At 39.1% G+C, this 19,693-nt stretch overlaps 1 protein-coding gene and 2 gene segments (V, D, J or C); 1 reads left to right on the top strand and 2 right to left on the bottom strand.

Moving 5' to 3' along the window:
* The window catches only part of LOC132125468 (uncharacterized), a 1,183,551-nt gene that overhangs the window by 1,028,306 nt on the left and 135,552 nt on the right, over positions 1-19,693 (top strand). The gene's annotated exons all lie outside the window — the stretch shown is intronic.
* Positions 1-19,693, bottom strand: part of LOC132125478 (immunoglobulin kappa variable 3-11-like) — a 100,202-nt gene that overhangs the window by 46,929 nt on the left and 33,580 nt on the right.
* On the bottom strand, positions 12,464-12,961 carry LOC132125488 (immunoglobulin kappa variable 3-15-like). The segment is given in 2 exon segments: positions 12,464-12,789; positions 12,891-12,961. Coding segments are annotated over 2 exon segments (375 nt in total).

The following is a 19,693-nucleotide window of genomic DNA, read 5'->3' as shown; positions in this document are numbered from 1 at the left end:
AAACGGGGCAAAAGTTTATTATTCTAGTTTTTGTTTTGTTGACCCATGCCTTAATTATAATTATCTCAAGCACTTCACTACTGTTGATAGCTCTATAGTTAATACCATGTTGAATAAAGGTGACCACTCCGCCACCCATAGCAAGGGTTCTATCCTTACGCACTGCTGTATAGCCATACAATGTAAATTCATGTGAGGGTTTTAGCCAGGATTCCTGAATGCAAATAATGTTAGGTTTACTGATTGCTCCTGAATATGCTGTTTTAGTTCTTGTCGATTTGTAATTAGACTCCTCGCATTCCACTGTAGAATGGTTAGTAGCATTAATCTCCACCACCACATATTGATTGTGAATCTGATATCCCTGTTATAAGTGTTGTATTAATGATCTCTACTGACATATCTTCCATTTCCAAGTACTTTCCTGCCACTTTTGCAATTATCTTAGTTCTCTCTGTTCGGCTACATGCTTGAGCAGAACAGTTTATGATTTCTAACGTTGGCATTTAAAGCATCTCATTGGGGGAGGGATATACGGCCTTACTATGTAGCTGACATACCCAATTCTGATTCTTTCAGGGATTTTGTCTTCCTCTAAAGTCAACAATACAGATAGGCTAGGCCCCTTAACACCATCTCCTGTGAAAAGTAAACGTTAACTCTCGTTGCTCGCACAACTCTGGCATTAACCCTGATTTCTTCTTCAGTTATCTCAGTTGACACTCCAGATATTACACAGGACACAACGCGACTGAGCATAGTTGTATTTTTTATTTTTTTTTGGTGCTATTATGCACAGCATAATAATTAATTGTAATTATTTAATTTTGATATCATTAATTTTAATTATTTAACAATGATATTGACAGTGTTACGCATGCACGGGATACTTTACTTCCTGAACAAGTGCGCGCCCAAGTCCGTGTTGCTTGCACATTTACGTGAACCGTTCCACAGTTCGGGAGCAACAGAACTCAGACCACCTTCTCCAGGTAGTCTCGGGTTCGGTACCCCAGTGCGTGCCAGGGTCCAATGACAGCATTCGTTAGCGATATTTCATGCGAACTGTGCCCCGTTCTGCACTAAACTGCCAGTGTGAAAGCCCCCTAATTTTCATCAGCAGCTGAAGTGTTTCTACTCTCAGTGTGTTGAAGTGTTTCTCTCTCTGCTGGAGTTTGTGTTCACTCACGTGGAATAGAGGTTTTTGTACGAGTGTTTCATTAGATTGTATCACGGTGGTGGACTTTCAGTGGAGGAACTAAACTGGTGCTCGGTAAGTCTGTCTTATTAATTCTTCTGTACAAAAATATTATAGTTTAATAAAAAAAAAAAAAAAGAAGAGAATAAGAAAATGTTAAAACAGTCAAAACTGGAATGGAAAAGCATCATGTCCAGACAGCAGAAGTGAATGAATGCAGTCTGTTCAATTTGATTTGAATCATTTATTACATTTAAAACATGATGATCATATTAAAATAATGACTCATTCTCTTAAGAAATAGAAGATTTCTGTTAGTAGTTATACTATTTTGTTATAAGTCTTGTGTGTGATTGCGTTGATCAGTGTTGTGTTTGTGTGATTGTATTGATCAGTGTTGTGTGTATGTGTGTGTGTGTGTGTGTGTGTGTGTCTTGATCAGTGTTGTGTGTGATTGTGTCGATCAGTGTTGTGTGTATGATTGTGTTGATCAGTGTTGTGTGTGTGATTGTGTCTATCAGTTTTGTGTGCGATTGTGTCGATAGGTGTTGTGTGTGTGATTGTGTTTATCAGTGTTGTGTGTGTGTAATTGTGTTGATCAGTGTTTTGTGTGATTGTATTGATCAGTGTTGTGTGTGTGTGTGATTGTGTCGATCAGTGTTGTGTGTGATTGGGCCCTATCTTGCACCCAGCGCAATTGACTTTGTACACCGACGCATGTGTCATTCCTATTTTGCACCCGGGCAAAGCGCGCTTTTCCCTCCACAGAAGCACGTCGCTAAACTAGGGAATGAACTTGCGCTCCCTGGGCGGTTCAGCGCAAAAAAGGAGGCGTGTTCCGGCGCAAACGTTCCTTCATACTATTTTGCAGGTTTAGAAAACAATTGCGCCACTAACCTAGAAAAAATAGTTTAAAGTCAGTGGCGCGTTGCACATGTTATTCATATGCTATTTTAAGGGCGCATGCTTGGCCATAATCAATGTAGCGTTTGCACAACGTGCACGATTCTCTCATCTACACAGAAGCAGCAGTTATCATTTTAGCAAATCATACATTATTACGATAGATAGATAGATAGATAGATAGATAGATAGATAGATAGATAGATAGATAGATAGATAGACAATTTATTATAAAAGCATACATCTAGCTTACACATTTACCCAAATTATAATACGCCTTTTTAACCGAAGTTATTTTGGGTGGGTTTCTCCATCCCCAACGTCCCTGACGAGAGCGTTACTCTCCTTGGCTGTGAACCGCTCCTGGCGCGCGTCTGGCAAATCCGCCATTATAATAGGAATCCGATTTAGAACAAGTGCGCCTGCTCTTAAAGGGAATGTGAGATGATGCTCTGATTGGTTTATTTCACGTAACGCCCAAACCACACCTATGAATAATGAAGCTACTTCAGACCAACCCATTTTTGATTTGCGCCTGGCGCAAGAGCCGTTTATCCCGCCGAGAAAATAGCAACAGCGCCGAGACCCGCCCGCAAAGTTACTTGACACTTGCGTTTCAGATCGTTAAAATAGGGCCCATTGTGTCGATCAGTGTTGTGTGTGATTGTGTTGATCAGTGTTGTGTGTTATTGTGTTGATCAGTGTTGCATGTGATTGTGTCGATCAGTGTTGTGTGATTGTGTCGATCAGTGTTGTGTGTGTGATTGTGTTTATGAGTGTCGTGTGTGTGTGTGATTGTGTTGATCAGTGTTTTGTGTGATTGTGTTGATCAGTGTTGTGTGTGTGTGTGTGTGTGTGTGTGATTGTGTCGATCAGTATTGTGTGTGATTGTGTCGATCAATGTTGTGTGTGATTGTGTCGATCAATGTTGTGTGTGATTGTGTCGATCAGTGTTGTGTGTGATTGTGTCAATCAGTGTTGTGTGTGATTGTGTCGATCAGTGTTGTGTGTGTGATTGTGTCGATCAATGTTGTGTGTGATTGTGTCGATCAGTGTTGTGTGTGATTGTGTCAATCAGTGTTGTGTGTGATTGTGTCGATCAGTGTTGTGTGTGTGATTGTGTCGATCAGTGTTGTTTGTGATTGTGTCGATCAGTGTTGTGTGTGATTGTGTTGATCAGTATTGTGTGTGATTGTGTCGATCAGTGTTGTGTGTGACTGTGTTGAGCAGCGTTGTGTATGTGACTGTGTTGAGCAGTGTTGTGTATGTGATTGTGTTGATCAGTCTTGTGTGTATGTGATTGTGTTCCAGTGTTGTGTGTGTGATTGTGTCGATCAGTGTTGTGTTTGTGTGATTGTGTCGATCAGTGTTGTGTGTGTGATTGTGTCGAACAGTGTTGTGTGTGATTGTGTTGATCAGTGTGGTGTGTGATTTTGTTTATCAGTGTTGTGTGTGTGTGTGTGTGTGTGTGTGTGTGTGATTGTGTTGATCAGTGTTTTGTGTGATTGTGTTGATCAGTGTTGTGTGTGTGTGTGTGTGTGTGTGTGATTGTGTTGATCAGTGTTGTGTGTGATTGTGTCGATCAGTGTTGTGTGTGATTGTGTCGATCAGTGTTGTGTGTGTGATTGTGTTGATCAGTGTTGTGTGATTGTGTTGATCAGTGTTTTGTGTGTGTGATTGTGTTGATCAGTGTTGTGTGTGTGATTGTGTTGATCAGTGTTGTGTGTGATTGTGTCGATCAGTGTTGTGTGTGTGATTGTGTTGATCTGTGTTGTGTGATTGTGTTGATCAATGTTTTGTGTGTGTGATTGTGTTGATCAGTGTTGTGTGTGTGTGATTGTGTTGATCAGTGTTGTGTGTGATTGTGTCGATCAGTGTTGTGTGTGTTTGTGTTGATCAGTGTTGTGTGTGTGATTGTGTTGATCAGTGTTGTGTGATTGTGTTGATCAGTGTTTTGTGTGTGTGATTGTGTCGATCAGTGTTGTGTGTGATTGTGTTGATCAGTGTTGTGTGTGTGACCGTGTTGATCAGTGTTGTGTGTGATTGTGTCGATCAGTGTTGTGTGTGTGTGATTGTGTTGATCAGTGTTGTGTGTGATTGTGTTGATCAGTGTTGTGTGATTGTGTTGATCAGTGTTTTGTGTGTGTGATTGTGTCGATCAGTGTTGTGTGTGTGTGTGTGTGATTGTGTCGATCAGTGTTGTGTGTGTGTGTGTGATTGTGTCGATCAGTGTTGTGTGTGTGTGTGTGATTGTGTTGATCAGTGTTGTGTGTGTGTGATTGTGTCGATCAGTGTTGTGTGTGTGATTGTGTTGATCAGTGTTGTGTGTGTGTGATTGTGTCGATCAGTATTGTGTCTGATTGTGTCGATCAGTGTTGTGTGTGATTGTGTTGCTCAGTGTTGTGTGTGTGATTGTGTTGATCAGTGTTGTGTGTGTGATTGTGTTATAGAGCAGCTGCAGTGTCTCTCAGCTGTATCAGTGCAGTCACTGTGACTCTGACTGACAGAGGTTTTTGGATGAATCTTCGAAGGTCATGGGCCTCATAAAATACATCTAAAAGTAAGAAATAAATTGGGATTTATGAAAGAAAGAAAGAAAGAAAGAAAGAAAGAAAGAAAGAAATGATTTCCTAAATAAATACATGTTTGGTTTTTCTTGTTCATGGTGATGAATGTTGAACCTGTCTGTGGCTGTTCTGCAGGATAATGTGTTTGTTTACATTTTGCTTTAATTTAAAATGAACTGAGATTTATAAAGATTATTGGATTTAGTAACATTTTTTGCAGATGGTTTTATACATTTTTTGTAGGGACATTTCAGAAATTCTATATACATCTTTATAAATGAGGCCCCAGAACTCAAGCTCATATTTTATAATCAAATGTCACTCAGTGAATCATGAAAACATCTGCAGATGAAGGAAATTCTGACACAAGAGTGTGTATTCAAATTCCATAGCTCAAAAAATGAAACAGATCACTGTTGGTTCTCTGTGTGTTGACTCTGTGTAGTTTTACTGTATCATGAAGCTCCTGTGAGGACGCTGAACATCTGCTGATGGAGCTGCTCTATTCTGAGAGGAACACAATCACTCAAATATGAGTTTGACTGTTTGACTCTTTATTCTCTGAAATGAGTCAGTTGAGTTGGACTGATGGAGAGATGAGGTTTGTTCACACTGAGACTCTCAGCAGTCATCTTATGCAGTCCATCGATTTCGAAGATGACGTCACTTCTAGGATGCATTGTTGGAGTGTTGAGGCAGCCGCTGCTGTCGGCGGTGCCATTGAAGGTGGCTATAAAGCCCAATCCGAGAGCCACATGTCCTGCCGCAGACTTGTCCCCCTTTTTCTTGTGGATAGTAACAATGTGAGAGTCTTTCCAGCCTTGTGGAACAGCTTTTTGTGCCCATATTATCTGGATAAGTTGGTGGAGATTTTTGGTGAGCAGATACCCGCCTTTCTTTAGAGCCTCTGCAGGGATTCCATCAGGACCAGCAGACTTATTGTCCTTGAGACTTCGTACTGCTGCCAGGACTTCTGAGAATCTGGGAGGGTCATCTAGCTCATGCACAGGTGGGAGCTGTGGAAGGTGCTGCAGGACAGTGGGTTCAGTCGGATTGTATTGGTTAAGGAGGGTGTTAAAATGTTCAGCCCAACGCTCAAGAATTTCTTGTTTGTCCTTGTACAGAATTGTGCCGTCTGCAGATCTGATAGGGGTGATTCTGCGTTTTTGGGGTCCATATAGTGATTTTATTGCATCGTAAAAAGCTTGAGAGTTGTTGGTGTCCGCATAACCTTGAATTTCATGGGCTTTCCTGAGCCACCAGTCATTCTCCATTATGCGAAGCCGTCGTTGCACCTCAGCACGGATCTTATTCCAGTGTGAGCGTAGAGAGGGAGATTGTGGATTGGAGAGGTGGGCAGATAGGGCTTTACGCTTCTCCTCCAGAAGGTTGAGTATTTCAAGGGAGCTGTCGTCAAACCAGTCCTGGTGACGTTTAGAGGTGAAACCAATTGTATCGGAAGCGGCTTCTTGTATAACTGAGCTAAGGTTAGCCCATACACTTTCAGCTGTATTGCGTAGGGGATGAGTAATAGTGGAGGAAAGGTTACTAGCCAAGCAGCGACGGTACGATGCAGTGATGTCAGGATATTTTAAAGCTCGACTGTTGAGCCGTCATGAGGGTTGTTGCCTGGCGTGTTGAGGTCGGACCTTTAGGTGTATCTTGGATCTGATCAGCCGATGGTCTGTCCAGCACTCCGCCCCACGCATTGCTCGGGTGATGGAGATTTCATGTAGATCTTGTTGCCGGGTTATAATGTAGTCCAGTAGGTGCCAGTGTTTTGATCTGGGGTGCATCCATGATGCTTTGTATTTATTTTTCATTTGGAAAGTTGTGTTGGTTATGACCAGTTTATGCTCAGAGCAGAGGGAGAGGAGTCGCAGGCCGTTCCTGTTCATGTTAACTAAACCATGTTTCCCGATTACCCCAGGCCAGAGCATGTTGCTGGTGCCAACTCTGGCATTGAAGTCTCCCAAAAGCATAAGTTTATCAGTGTGAGGAACTTTGTGAAGAGCTCCGTCAAGAGACTCGTAAAAGCCATCTTTGATGCTTTCTTCAGCATCCAGAGTTGGTGCATAAGTGCTTATCAAGGTTGCATAGCGACCCTTCGCAAGGGGAATGCGCCAAGTCATCAGCCGCTCACTGATTCCCACAGGAGACTCAGGGATGTTCTGTAGCAGTCTGCTTTTAATGGCGAAACCTACTCCATATAGACGGCGGGCATCTTCTGGAAGGCCCTTCCAAAAGAAGGTGTATCCTTGCCCGACTTCTATTAGCGAGTCCTCTCCTGCGAGTCGGGTCTCACTCTAAGCTGCAATGTCAATGTTGTATTTGTTAAGCTCACTCGCAACCAGGGCAGTGCGCCTGCGTGGTCGGTCAGTTCCAATCTGCACATCAAGAAGTGTGCGTACGTTCCATGTAGCCAAAATTAATAGTTTCGATTGATATTTTCGACCGCGTAATGGGATGCCTTGACGACAGCGGTGGGCCGCCCAGGAGTGTAGGGAACAGGCAATGTTTGGGTCACCTTTTCTAGACCCTCCCCCCAATTGGGGGTGAGCAGTGCGGACCCTGAAGAGGGCTGCTCAGTCACACAAGAAGCTACCGAAGGTGGACGCTGTTCCAACCCATCCACACAACGACCATCACTCTTGTGCCGCCTCCGTGCAGGGCTCATGCTAAAGGCTGCCAGTCTGATCCAAGACCTGCCTCCGTCACATTTACCCTATCGCCGAAGGACTTGTACGGTGAAGTGATAGCATACGCAGAGAGTGGATTAATGTGAAGAGAGAGGTGCGCAAACCCTATCTCCACAGCTTCACTCCAGAATCCAATATCTAGTGGCAGGAGATAAACTCTAGACAACCAGATGGACGGTGGAGTTGCAGGGGGCTGCCAGGTCTCTGTCTGTTGAGCCTGCCTCTCGCGTGTCCCCAACGCGGCCTTGTCTTGAGGAAACGAAATGCTCACGGAAGACTACCCACAGAGCAGTGGAGGCAGCAGTCTTATTTAATGGCGGATTGTACTCGCCATGTCGAGAAATATCATTGGCATAAATGGAGTTTTTGCAACGGATCTAGTGATGCCACTCAACTAGTCCCTCCATACCTGATAGACCTCCGCTGTTGGTCCACGACTACTTATTCGTCTGGGGACCCCTGCACGGAGCCCCCAGCTTATTTCGTAGCTTATCTTCATATCTGAAGGAATGTCCATTATCCGCCACCGATGGACGTGGTTGGTAGCAGTCAGCTCTGCCCCAACTGCTTTAACCCTTGGACATGAAAAACAACCTGCTGCAACATTGTTAAAGTAGCACAATTCCACAGGAAAACTGCAGACTTGGCAACACTGCGTCTCTTCCTTTTTTTTCCCGACAGACCTGGGCCAGTGTTACCACCTTTTGGACAAACTAACTTAATTATTGCAAACACAATTCAAGGAATATGTGCGATTTGCACGACTCTTCTCATGGGCCGGATGAAGATGATTGGTGGGCTGCATTCGAATAGCCCTGTACTAGAGTTACAGAATATATCATTACATATTACATTAGATCAGCTGCCACCACTGTTATAAAAGCAAGAAACATAAGACTGTTCATAAAGTATCAGGACTGACTGTACGTCTATCATGAATCCTCATGTGGGCCTGAAATTATCAAATGGACAGAAAACATTCTGTTAAAGACTGAGATAGATTACAGCTTATTCATGTGAAGTTCTGTTGTTCTTTTGCTCCAATTAGAGCCTGGGATTCACAACAGCCTGTACAGTATATATTTAAAGTATATATGAACAATTGTGTTTTGATTCTTTTGTTTGAAAATGCAGGTTATTTTGTGAAATTTTATGATTGAGTTGCATATGAAGAACAGAAGCATCTTCATGATAAACTCTAACATCTATTATAAAAGAGGTGAAAGGTCACCTCAGAGGCCACAGTTCATCAATTACTGTATATTTCTTTAGAAAGTAAAAAATCAGCAGACAGTTAGAGATTGATAGACACATAGGATTTAAAGTCAAAGTCTATCTTAAATTAGATGAATAAACGATTATGAAACTGATTATGAAAATAAATTGTTCTTCGGTTAATAACAAACATTTTGAAAATCATTTTATTTGTTCTTACTTTTTGAAAAGCATGTTTTAAACTAAATGTCTGTGTGTTGAAGTGTGTCTCTCTCAGCTGGAGTGTGTGTTCACTCGAGTGGATTAGAGGTTTTTGTACGAGTGTTTCATTAGATTGTATCACTGTGGTACACATTCGGTGGAGGAACTAAACTGGTGCTTGTTAAGTCTTGTACAAAATTATTAATGTATAGATTTTAATGATTAATTTATTTTATTGTCACATTTAAAGCTTTAAAGGTGCCATGTGCAAAAATTGAGCTAAAAATATTCAAAAAATGACATATACGCATCAAAAGTATGAGAAGAAATAAGGGCGATGATGTCATTAAAAAAATGTAAAGTTATAGTGCTGCAGAGATATCAACCTTAATTAGCAGTAGCATTACTAGCCCCGGCCCGACAGGTGTCGTAATACCAGTTTCGGCCATGGGAGGCGGTATGCGGGCAACATAACCACCAGCCAACCTGCAATACACGAATAACTCGCACGGCTTGTGGGCGTACCTGAACCTGATGTCAATCATGTGGAAAGTACAGCCCACTACCTCATTTCAGTTCAGGGAAGAGAGCGGAAGGCTGACTTAAGCCCTTGGCAAGAGACCAGCACCCGCTACAGGGAAACAACCGCGCTCGGAATCACAAATCAAATCCGATAAGAAAAGGAGCCGAACCAGAGTAAACATCGGCACTGCTTTCAATCGCTGGAGACAACTGATGGACCTGAAAGAAATGAGGTTCGACACCGAACTTGCAACATATCTTTTGGATTGGTAAGTTAGATGCTGTTAGTATTTCGCTAGAAGTTTGTTTTATATGTTTGTGTATTTTTTTTTCAGGAAGTTATAACATAGAAATGTATCGAAGGCTGTTCTATAAACGTGCTAATGTTAGCTATGGCTAACCGTAGCTGCGTTTGATAATTAGCTAGCTATAACTTACCCATTTTTTTATATCATAAGTAACCTGCTCTGTCTAGTCTGTTGGTCTCCGTGTCCTCTTTGCTTCGTGGTTTTTCTGTACGTGAGAAAATTGATGTGTGGCGTGAAAGCGTGTGAAAAGAGTTAATTGCGTGTGTCTCACGGTGAATGCTTGAGAGTTGGCAGCTCTGGTTACGTTGGTTGGCGCTAGCTTGGTCAACATCAGCTGTCTGATGTTGACCAATGATGTTGACAGAATGCTGTCTGTCAAATTAATTTAATTCAAATAATGTGTATATACAACTCAATGTAATATGAACAAAACGAATATGAACATATTCACTTGTAAAGGTGAAGGGGAGTAGCTTGAAGATGCCATGTTTCAAAATCACTTGACATAACCCAACGTTCCTCTGGAGGCAAAACGTCCTCTAATAGCAGCGGTTCTCAATTCCAGTCCTCGCGCCCCACTGCTCTGCATATTTTGCACGTTTCTCTTTGTTAACACACCTGATTCAGATAATCAGCTCGTTAGAAATGAACTCCGTGCATGAACTGTTTTTCAAATGTTCATTGCTCCCTACTCTCTGAGCAGGGGAAATCTGTTGAAGTTTACCTCACATCGAAACATTCATTCACTGATTTGTGCTGTGCAGCGTCTTTAAACATGGAAAACTGTGACATCATATACCTCTGTAAATCAATACAATTTAAATACACGTCTTGCAGACTTCAATGCACTTTGATTGGAACATATAGCTACGTTCACTTCGAACTGGAATCATGGCTGAATATCCTGTGATGTCCACTTCGCAGGGCACTTATGTTCGAATAGAACAAATGTCTGAAGCTCTAAGAGAAACGTTCAAAATGTGCAGAGCAGTGGGGCGCGAGGACTGCAATTGAGAACCGCTGTCTTATAGGCTTCAGCTATGCTCTAGTGTTGTTGTGAAGGTAGTGGCGGAGCATAGAGACTATGCCGTTTCTAGTTTGTTACTCTAGAGTAGACCAATTCACTTTATTGAGGCATACTGCCCCCATCTTGTATGGAATGTGGAGTATGACTTGATTTTTTTTTGCCAGATATGACAGATGGCACCTTTAAAAGAACGGAATTAAATACTCAGCAAACAAATATTGTCCAAACACATTTCCATAATGTGTCTCACTTTGAGTTTTATCAGTTCATTTTATTTACTGATTTAATTTCATTAATGTTCACACTGTTCATATAAAGTTCCTATTTTATTATAGATATTATACATGATAAAAAAATGATGAGACTGTTAATAAAAAGATGAGACTGTTAATAAAGTTACTTCTTTTAGTTTAGTCAATGATTTTGAATCTTTTTTGCTCATGCTGTGCTCCAATACTAAATATGTTAATGTTTTGGAAAGTTTTATTAATTTTTATTTTTCTATTCTTCTAAAATAATTTGCATTTGGTGTGAGATATAGTCATAAAATAGCAGTTTGAAACTTAAATGTAAAATTATATCTATCTATATATATATATATATATATATATATATATATATATAATAGTGTAAGAACATTTTAAATTCAAGTAAGACAATGTAAAAACTTTATGGTGAGATTTGATACTATAATGGAATTAAAGCGTTCAGTGTCTTTGTACAGTGTCAGCATTCATGTACATTGTTTCATTTTATGAGGTTTCAATTAAATATATTTAGTGATTGTATTTAGTTTGTATATTGTGTATATATCAGCTGTAGTGATGTTGAATAAGATGAATGAACTCATCATGTCTGCTGCTGAAAGTCCTGTTGAAATGCTTTGAACGCTGCAGGGCAGAAGAGTGCTGGAGCTGCAGTGTGTTTTCTCTGTGTTTGTGAATGTGTTGTGTTTGTCTCCTGCAGCTGGTCCCACAGTGAAGCCCTCAGTGTCTCTGCTGCCGCCCTCTTCTCTGCAGATCTCTGGAGACTCAGCCGCACTGCTCTGCCTGCTCAGCTCTTACTCTCCACAGGGGGCGCTGGTGAGCTGGACACTGGACGGCTCAGAGGTCACCGAGGGGGTTGTGACCAGCGCAGAGAGCGAGCAGGACGGCCGCTACAGCCGCAGTAGTGTCCTGACCCTCAGCAAAGCACGCTGGGAAGCAGGAGAGCTAACAGAGGAACATGCATGTAGTGTTTGTCCAGGTGCTCCCAGCATTCATAGTTTAAGTTGGTGTTATGGATTCAAATAATAAATAAATAAATAAATAAATTTGAAAGAACTTGGAACGATAAATCAATTTCTAGGACAGTGTTTTGATTTTTTTCTTTCTCATCTGTTCTCTCTTACATCAGATAATTTCTGACAGTTGAATGATAGTTCCTCTGGTTCCACTTTATATTATATGGTTTTAACTACTATGTACTTGCATCAGAAAATAGGTACAATGTACTTATTGTGTTCATAGTTTCTTGCAAAACACGTCTGCTGCTACTGAGGTGGGATACATGTAAGGTTAGGAACATTAGCAGTTAAGGCCACCAAATATAAATGTGATGAAAAAGCATTGATCAAAGAGTGTTGCACGTCCATCTGCTGTATAGAGTGTACAATTATAATCCACTTAAATTATTTTATTATAACATTTATAAAATAATTAATTAAATTACAATTAAGTTTGTTACTTGTTTGTGATCCTCTCATCAGCAGCTGCAGTGTCTCTCAACTGTATCAGTGCAGTCACTGTGACTCTGACTGACGGAGGTTTTTGTACGACTCTTTATCACTGTGTGAACACCCAGCTACTCATATAGTGTGCACTCTGACAGTAATAATCTCCTGTATCTTCAGTCTGGACTCCACTGATCGTCAGAGAGAAATCAGTGCCAGATCCACTGCCACTGAATCTAGAAGGAGTTCCAGTGTATCGGGTTGATATAGCATATATGAGGAGTTTAGGAGCATCTCCAGGTTTCTGCTGATACCAAGACACACAGTTACTACAGCTAGTAAGTGTCTGACTGGTTTTACAGCTGATCGTAACAGTTTCTCCTTGATTGATGGATTTTATTTCTGGATTCTGAGTCACTGTCATTTGTCCCCAGATCTCTGAAATGAGACATTTTAGTTAACATTTTGATTAACTAATCATACTAGTGCATAGAATATGAGATGTTGTAGTATAGTTTGATTTATTATAAGATATTTACCCTGAATGCAGAGCGTCAGAGTCCAGATGAGGATGATGATGTTGTTCATTGTTGTTGTTGTGTCTTGTGTGATGATGAAGATTGTGTTCTGTTCTGCTCTCAGTCATGAAGTGTAAAACTCACAGCTCTATAAACACTCTCATGCAAAGTGTCTCTGTATGTAAATGCTTTTCAAACACAGAACGGACAGCTGTCAGACTCAGATCGGTTCATGTTCTACAAAACAATAAAAGTTTTCATACTTTAAGTTTATAATGAGCTTTATAAAGTCTTTATAATGAGTCTTTATTTTACTGATTATTAAAAAAAACTAATAATATTAAAGATCATCTGCTTTCTAAACATATTTTTAAGAGTTAAATATTCAGATCTTGGGGTGTTTAATGATCGTCTGGTGGTTTTGTTCAGAGATATATTAGATTAATATTAATCTGATTAATATGTACAAAAGTAAAAATAAAAGCACAATCAAATCTAATAAATAAAACAGAACAGCTGTTTTTAACTCTACTGGATATTATTTAATCAAATTTCAGCAATAAAACTATATATCCTAAATAACGGAGGATTCATCCCAAAAGTGAGAAACAAATTGAGATTTTCAAAGACATAAATGATGAGAAATTATGTGAAAATATTTGTATCTGTTCAAAAGAGCATTAGTATGAAACTCTGTACACATACATACCATCAAAATAATTCAATATATATAAAAAAATTATAATAATAATAAAAACTTTTAATAACTTCTTCTGAACCATAAAGTCATATTTCTGAACATTTTGTAGGCTGATGTGTTTAATTCAATCATATTGTGCTTGTATTAAAAAAAAACAAAAAATTAAATAAAAATAATAAGAATTAATAATAATTGTGTGCTTTTTTATTTATTTATTTATTTGGTTTTATGAATCACTCATAGATAATTTCAGAAAATTCTATGTGCATCTTTATAAATGAGGCTCCAGAACTCAAGCTCATATTTTATAATCAAATGTCACTCATTAAATCATGAAAACACCTGCAGATGAAGGAAATGATGACACTGTGACTGTGTAGCCAAATTGTGAAGCTCAAACACTGAAACAGATCACTGTTGGTTCCCAGTGTGTTGACTCTGTGTAGTTTTACTGTATCATGAAGCTCCTGTGAGGACGCTGAACATCTGCTGATGGAGCTGCTCTATTCTGAGAGGAACACAATCACTCAAATATGAGTTTGACTGTTTGACTCTTTATTCTCTGAAATGAGTCAGTTGAGTTGGACTGATGGAAAGATGAGGTTTGTTCACACTGAGACTCTCAGCAGTCATACTGACCTTCTGAATGATTAAATTTACTGTTGATCTGTGAATGATTCATCATGAACATCAGATGAGAGAATCAGATGAGCCAGACAATAAGTTACTGGCTTGACTTGATCATGAGTCTGTGAGTCTCTTATAATAATGTTCTTGTTCAGGACAGATGTCAGAACTGAAAAAGAAAATCTGTAAAATTAACCAATGATTATTGGTTTTGCATCAGTGTTTGAATATATGCATTTTAATTTGCTTAAACATTAGAATTCTTAGAATTAATTAATCATAGTTGACATTTTTTTAATGTATTTTTTATAATACATTAAAAGTTTATAGATTGTAAGAATACACTTAGACACTTAGAACACACTATAAAATATGGCAAATATAGTTATAATCAGGGGTGCACATACGTTTTTATATGAGAACCTCTGGTTCGATCCTTACACTGCACATAATGTCACCCATCAAATATAATAAAACTATATAAAAAATATAATAATATTAATAATAGTGACAAAATTATTGCATGCAATTTATTTTTAATTTATTAATATAAAATAAAAAGTATTAAATACAAATGCAATAATTTTATAGTAAACTTAAAAGTAAAATGCTATTATTATTATTATTATTATTTGCAAACTGAAAATCAGCAAGCTTTTATTTGGGTTACCGGCAGTTAACGCTGCCGACTGTAGAGCATCAGTGAACCACTTATGTGCACCCCTAACTATAATGTATTTTTGCTGTGGTGAATTAATGTGGTATATATAAAGAAATGTTTGTCAAAATATTTTACTTTTGAAAATCAGATTGAAGCACATGGAAATATTTTAAACATATTGAAGTGGGCCTACACATTGTTATAAAGTACTTATACATTAAACCCTATAAAACCTAAATCATTTTGCTATCTTCTTACACAAAGTACACATAAAATATACTTTAAGTAAAAGTAACATTAAAATGAGTTTAAAAAATGCATTAACACTTCACTTGAATGCTTGTGCTAAGAATATGACTCAATAGCTCAAATAAGCATACATTTATTAGCTTGATTTTTAGAAATATATTAAAATGCAGTTTAATATATTCTATTCAATTCAATTCAATTCAATTCAAGTTTATTTGTATAGCGCTTTTTACAATACAAATCGTTACAAAGCAACTTTACAGAAAATTATGTTTCTACAATATTTAGTAGTAGCTAGTAGTTTGTGCACGTTTGACAAGATTTTAGAAAAATAAAAATAATAATAATAATAATACAAGACGTAGTCAGCTAGATGATGAACGATCAATATTATTAATTAATAGTAATTATATGATGCAGTCACACATGTAGCAATAATTGTTAGTTCTGTTTGTTGATTCAAGGTTAGGATCATCTGGGGTCCTCTGAGGGTCAGCATCATCTCTTCTCAGGTGTTCTGGATCCAGACTGGAGCTTGTGTAAATCCTAGTTACCACGGGATGTAAATCCCGTGGCAAAACATAGAAACAAAATAGAGACATCATTAGCATAGCTGCTGATCCAACAAAGTAAAATTAGTTTAACCCAAGCTAAAGAATAAAAATGCAGATGCAACTACACTCACAATTTAAGAGATACATTATTCGAATGCTTGGCGAAAGAGATGCGTTTTTAATCTAGATTTAAACAGAGAGAGTGTGTCTGAACCCCGAACATTATCAGGAAGGCTATTCCAGAGTTTGGGAGCCAAATGTGAAAAAGCTCTACCTCCTTTAGTGGACTTTGCTATCCTAGGAACTACCAAAAGTTCAGCGTTTTGTGACCTTAGGGTGCGTGATGGGTTGTAGTGTGGTAGAAGGCTAGTTAGGTACGCAGGAGCTAAACCATTTAGGGCCTTATAGGTAAGTAATGATAATTTGTAACTGATACGGAACTTAATAGGTAGCCAGTGCAGAGACTGTAAAATAGGGGTAATATGATCATATTTTCTTGACCTGGTAAGGACTCTAGCTGCTGCATTTTGGACGACCTGTAGCTTGTTTATTGACGAAGCAGGACAACCACCTAGAAGTCCATTACAATAGTCCAGTCTAGAGGTCATGAAAGCATGAACTAGCTTTTCTGCATCAGAAACAGATAACATGTTTCGTAGCTTGGCAATGTTTCTAAGATGGAAGAATGCGGTTTTTGTAACATTGGAAATATGATTTTCAAAAGACAAATTGCTGTCCAATATAACACCCAGATTTCTGACTGTAGAGGAAGTAACAGTACATCCGTCTAGTTGCAGATTGTAATCTACAAGATTCTGTGTGGTGTTTTTTGGTCCAATAATTAATATCTCTGTCTTATCCGAATTTAATTGGAGAAAATTATTTGTCATCCAATCTTTTACATTTTTAACACACTCTGTTAGCTTAGGTAATTGGGAAGGTTCATCTGGTCTCGTTGAAATATATAGCTGAGTATCATCAGCATAACAGTGGAAGCTAATTCCGTATTTTCTAATAATATTACCAAGGGGCAACATGTATATTAAAAATAGAAGGGGACCTAGGATGGATCCTTGTGGCACTCCATATTTTACTTTTGATAAATGAGATGACACCCCATTTAAGTAAACAAAATGGTAGCGATCGGACAGGTAGGATCTAAACCATCTTAGAGCCTGCCCTTGAATACCTGTATAGTTTTGTAATCGATCTATGAGTATGTCATGATCTATGGTGTCGAACGCAGCACTAAGATCAAGTAAGACTAGAAATGAGATGCAGCCTTGATCTGACGCAAGAAGCAGGTCATTTGTAATTTTAACAAGTGCAGTTTCTGTGCTATGGTGGGGCCTAAAACCTGACTGAAATTCTTCATACAGATCATTTTTATGCAGGAAGGTGCTCAATTGAGCAGACACAACTTTTTCTAAAATTTTAGACATAAATGGAAGATTTGAAATAGGCCTATAATTTGCCAGTACACTAGGATCTAGTTTTGGTTTCTTAATAAGAGGCTTGATAACCGCCAGCTTGAATGGTTTTGGGACGTGACCTAAAGATAACGACGAGTTAATGATATTGAGAAGCGGTTCTTCGGCTACAGGTAACAGCTCTTTTAGTATTATATTCTAATGCACTTCAAATAAGCATTTTGTGGATACAAATGTACAAATGCACTTTAAGTATATTTTTAATGCATTTAATTTCCACCTTTAATCACACAGGCAAACCCCTTACATTACAAAGGGATAATGTATATGAAAATGTCAGTAAAATCATAAAAATCTATGATGGGGAAGTCTTGGCCTAATGGTTAGAGAGTCGGACTCACAATCGAAGGGTTGTGAGTTCGAGTCTCGGGCCGGCAGGAATTGTGGGTGGGGGGAGGGCATGTTCGGTTCTCTCTCCACCTTCAATACCACGACTTGAGCAAGGCAATGAACCCCCAACTGCTCCCCGGGCGCCGCAGGATAAATGGCTGCCCACTGCTCCGGGTGTGTGTTCACAGTGTGTGTGCGTGTTCACTGCTCTGTGTGTGTGCACTTCGGATGGGTTAAATGCAGAGCACGAATTCTGAGTATGGGTCATCATACTTGGCTGAATGTCACGTCACTCGATTGTAAATACAGAGTAAGTAATTCTGACAGTAATTGTGTAAGATTTTAAATCTTTCTGTGAGTCAAATGGAAAGCAGAAGTATATTACATCTAAAACATAATGATCATATTAAAACACTGATTCATTCTCTTCTCATTATAGTGCATTAAGTTTTACATTCTGACTTGTATTATTTTGGTAATAATGACTTTTGCTCTTTGCTAAAGCATGGCTCTTATGATTCAGTTAAAGCAACCAAATAAAATGTAATATTAAAAAGTTAAGGGTCAAGCTCCATTACAGTAAACACTGACCACTATAATGGCAAGTTATAAAAAATTGTAATTTTCTTCTTTGGTGATTCTGCATGTTAACATAATGGTCAAACATCACTCATTTACACTCTTAATGACCTCATTAACTTTAACACTGCTTCAGTGTTACTTTTTACACTACTGTGGACACATATAGACATCCAGAAGTGTTCATCTGTTTTGCCGGGAAGACTCAATTGTTAGTGTCACTTATTACCTTCTCAATTGTCCAATCATGTTCTAATAATAGAAGTATAAAGGACCTGTGCTTACACTTGTCTGAGTTTGCAGATGCTGAACGCTTCATTCAGTTGCTCGCGTTCTATTGCCAACCGAATATGTCTCAAGACTCGCACAATCTTTGTGATTATTATGAAATCGTCCTGCCATCTTCTATTACCGCTCGCCGAAGTTCGCGTATACAGTGTCGGACTACTCCATGGGCTCAGTGGTCTTTGGAAAGTATGTCTAAAGTTCTCGAAGACACTGGCATACCAATTAGCCAAGGTCTCTCAAGAGAAGATCTACTTTCTCTCGCCCATAACACACTGGGCAATCCCCCTGTTTCTACCCATATGACTCCAAAAGCATCGACATCGACAATAAAGACAAAACAGACCTGAAGGAAAAGAACGACTAAATCTTCTTCACCCGTTCCTGAAAAAAGAACATCACAACCTTCCAGGGCACCATCTTCACCTCAAATCATCAAATCCACTGACATGAATTTCCACTCATTTCTGCTGTTCAAAGTCTCTCCAAAACAGTCAAAGTCCTACAATTCAAAATGACTAACCTCAAACATTCTTTCATCCAAGGTAAGAACATTGATCTTGCTACCTTACTGCTTCCTTCATCTTCTGCAAACAGGAAAATGGAAGACTTTGGTGACGTGGCAGTACTTCTAAAAACTTCCGACCCCCGTTTACAACATAATCTCTCGTTTGGCGAATTCGTCATTGCATTCAGTATTTACAGAAACATTCTGTGTCAAACTTACCCTGAGAGAAGGGAAGAGCTAGATCTTTATCTAACTATGATGGTGGACTTCAGTCAAAGATATGGGGGAACTCTATTTTACGAGTACCTTAAGTCCTTTTCAGCCAAATCTGCCTCCTTTATCTTACTTTTTTTATCCACAGACCTACATCTATTTACCAATGCCGCCCCCATCTATTGGCTTCAGTGGGTTTTTTCAAGAGCAATGCTTCACAGAGAAATGGCCAAACAAATTTCTTAAGAAAAAATCAGGTTCCGTGTCTTCTGTGCTCTACGAGATTTATCCTTTAGTTGTAGCCAGCGTAATCTGGGGTTCAGCGTGGTCAAGGAAATGCATTTTGCTGTTTTGTGATAATGAAGCCACTGTTGCCATAATAAATAAAGGCAGGTCATCATTAAAGCTGCTCATATACCCGGGCAATGCAACGTTATTGCTGATGCACTTTTCCGCTTTCATTTTCAGACGGCTTTGCCCTTCAGCCAATACGGAACCAACACCCTGCCCTCCCCTATCAGCAACTATGTTAAATTAGACGATCAGCTAGACAATACATGTCTAAAGGAGTTGCTCCTTCAACTTTCAAAGCTTACACTTCTGCTTGGTCTTCTTTCTAAATGTTTTG

Source organism: Carassius carassius, chromosome 43 (genome assembly GCF_963082965.1).
Source record: "Carassius carassius chromosome 43, fCarCar2.1, whole genome shotgun sequence".
Taxonomy (NCBI): Eukaryota; Metazoa; Chordata; class Actinopteri; order Cypriniformes; family Cyprinidae; genus Carassius; species Carassius carassius.
This window is presented reverse-complemented; position numbering and strand designations above follow the sequence as displayed.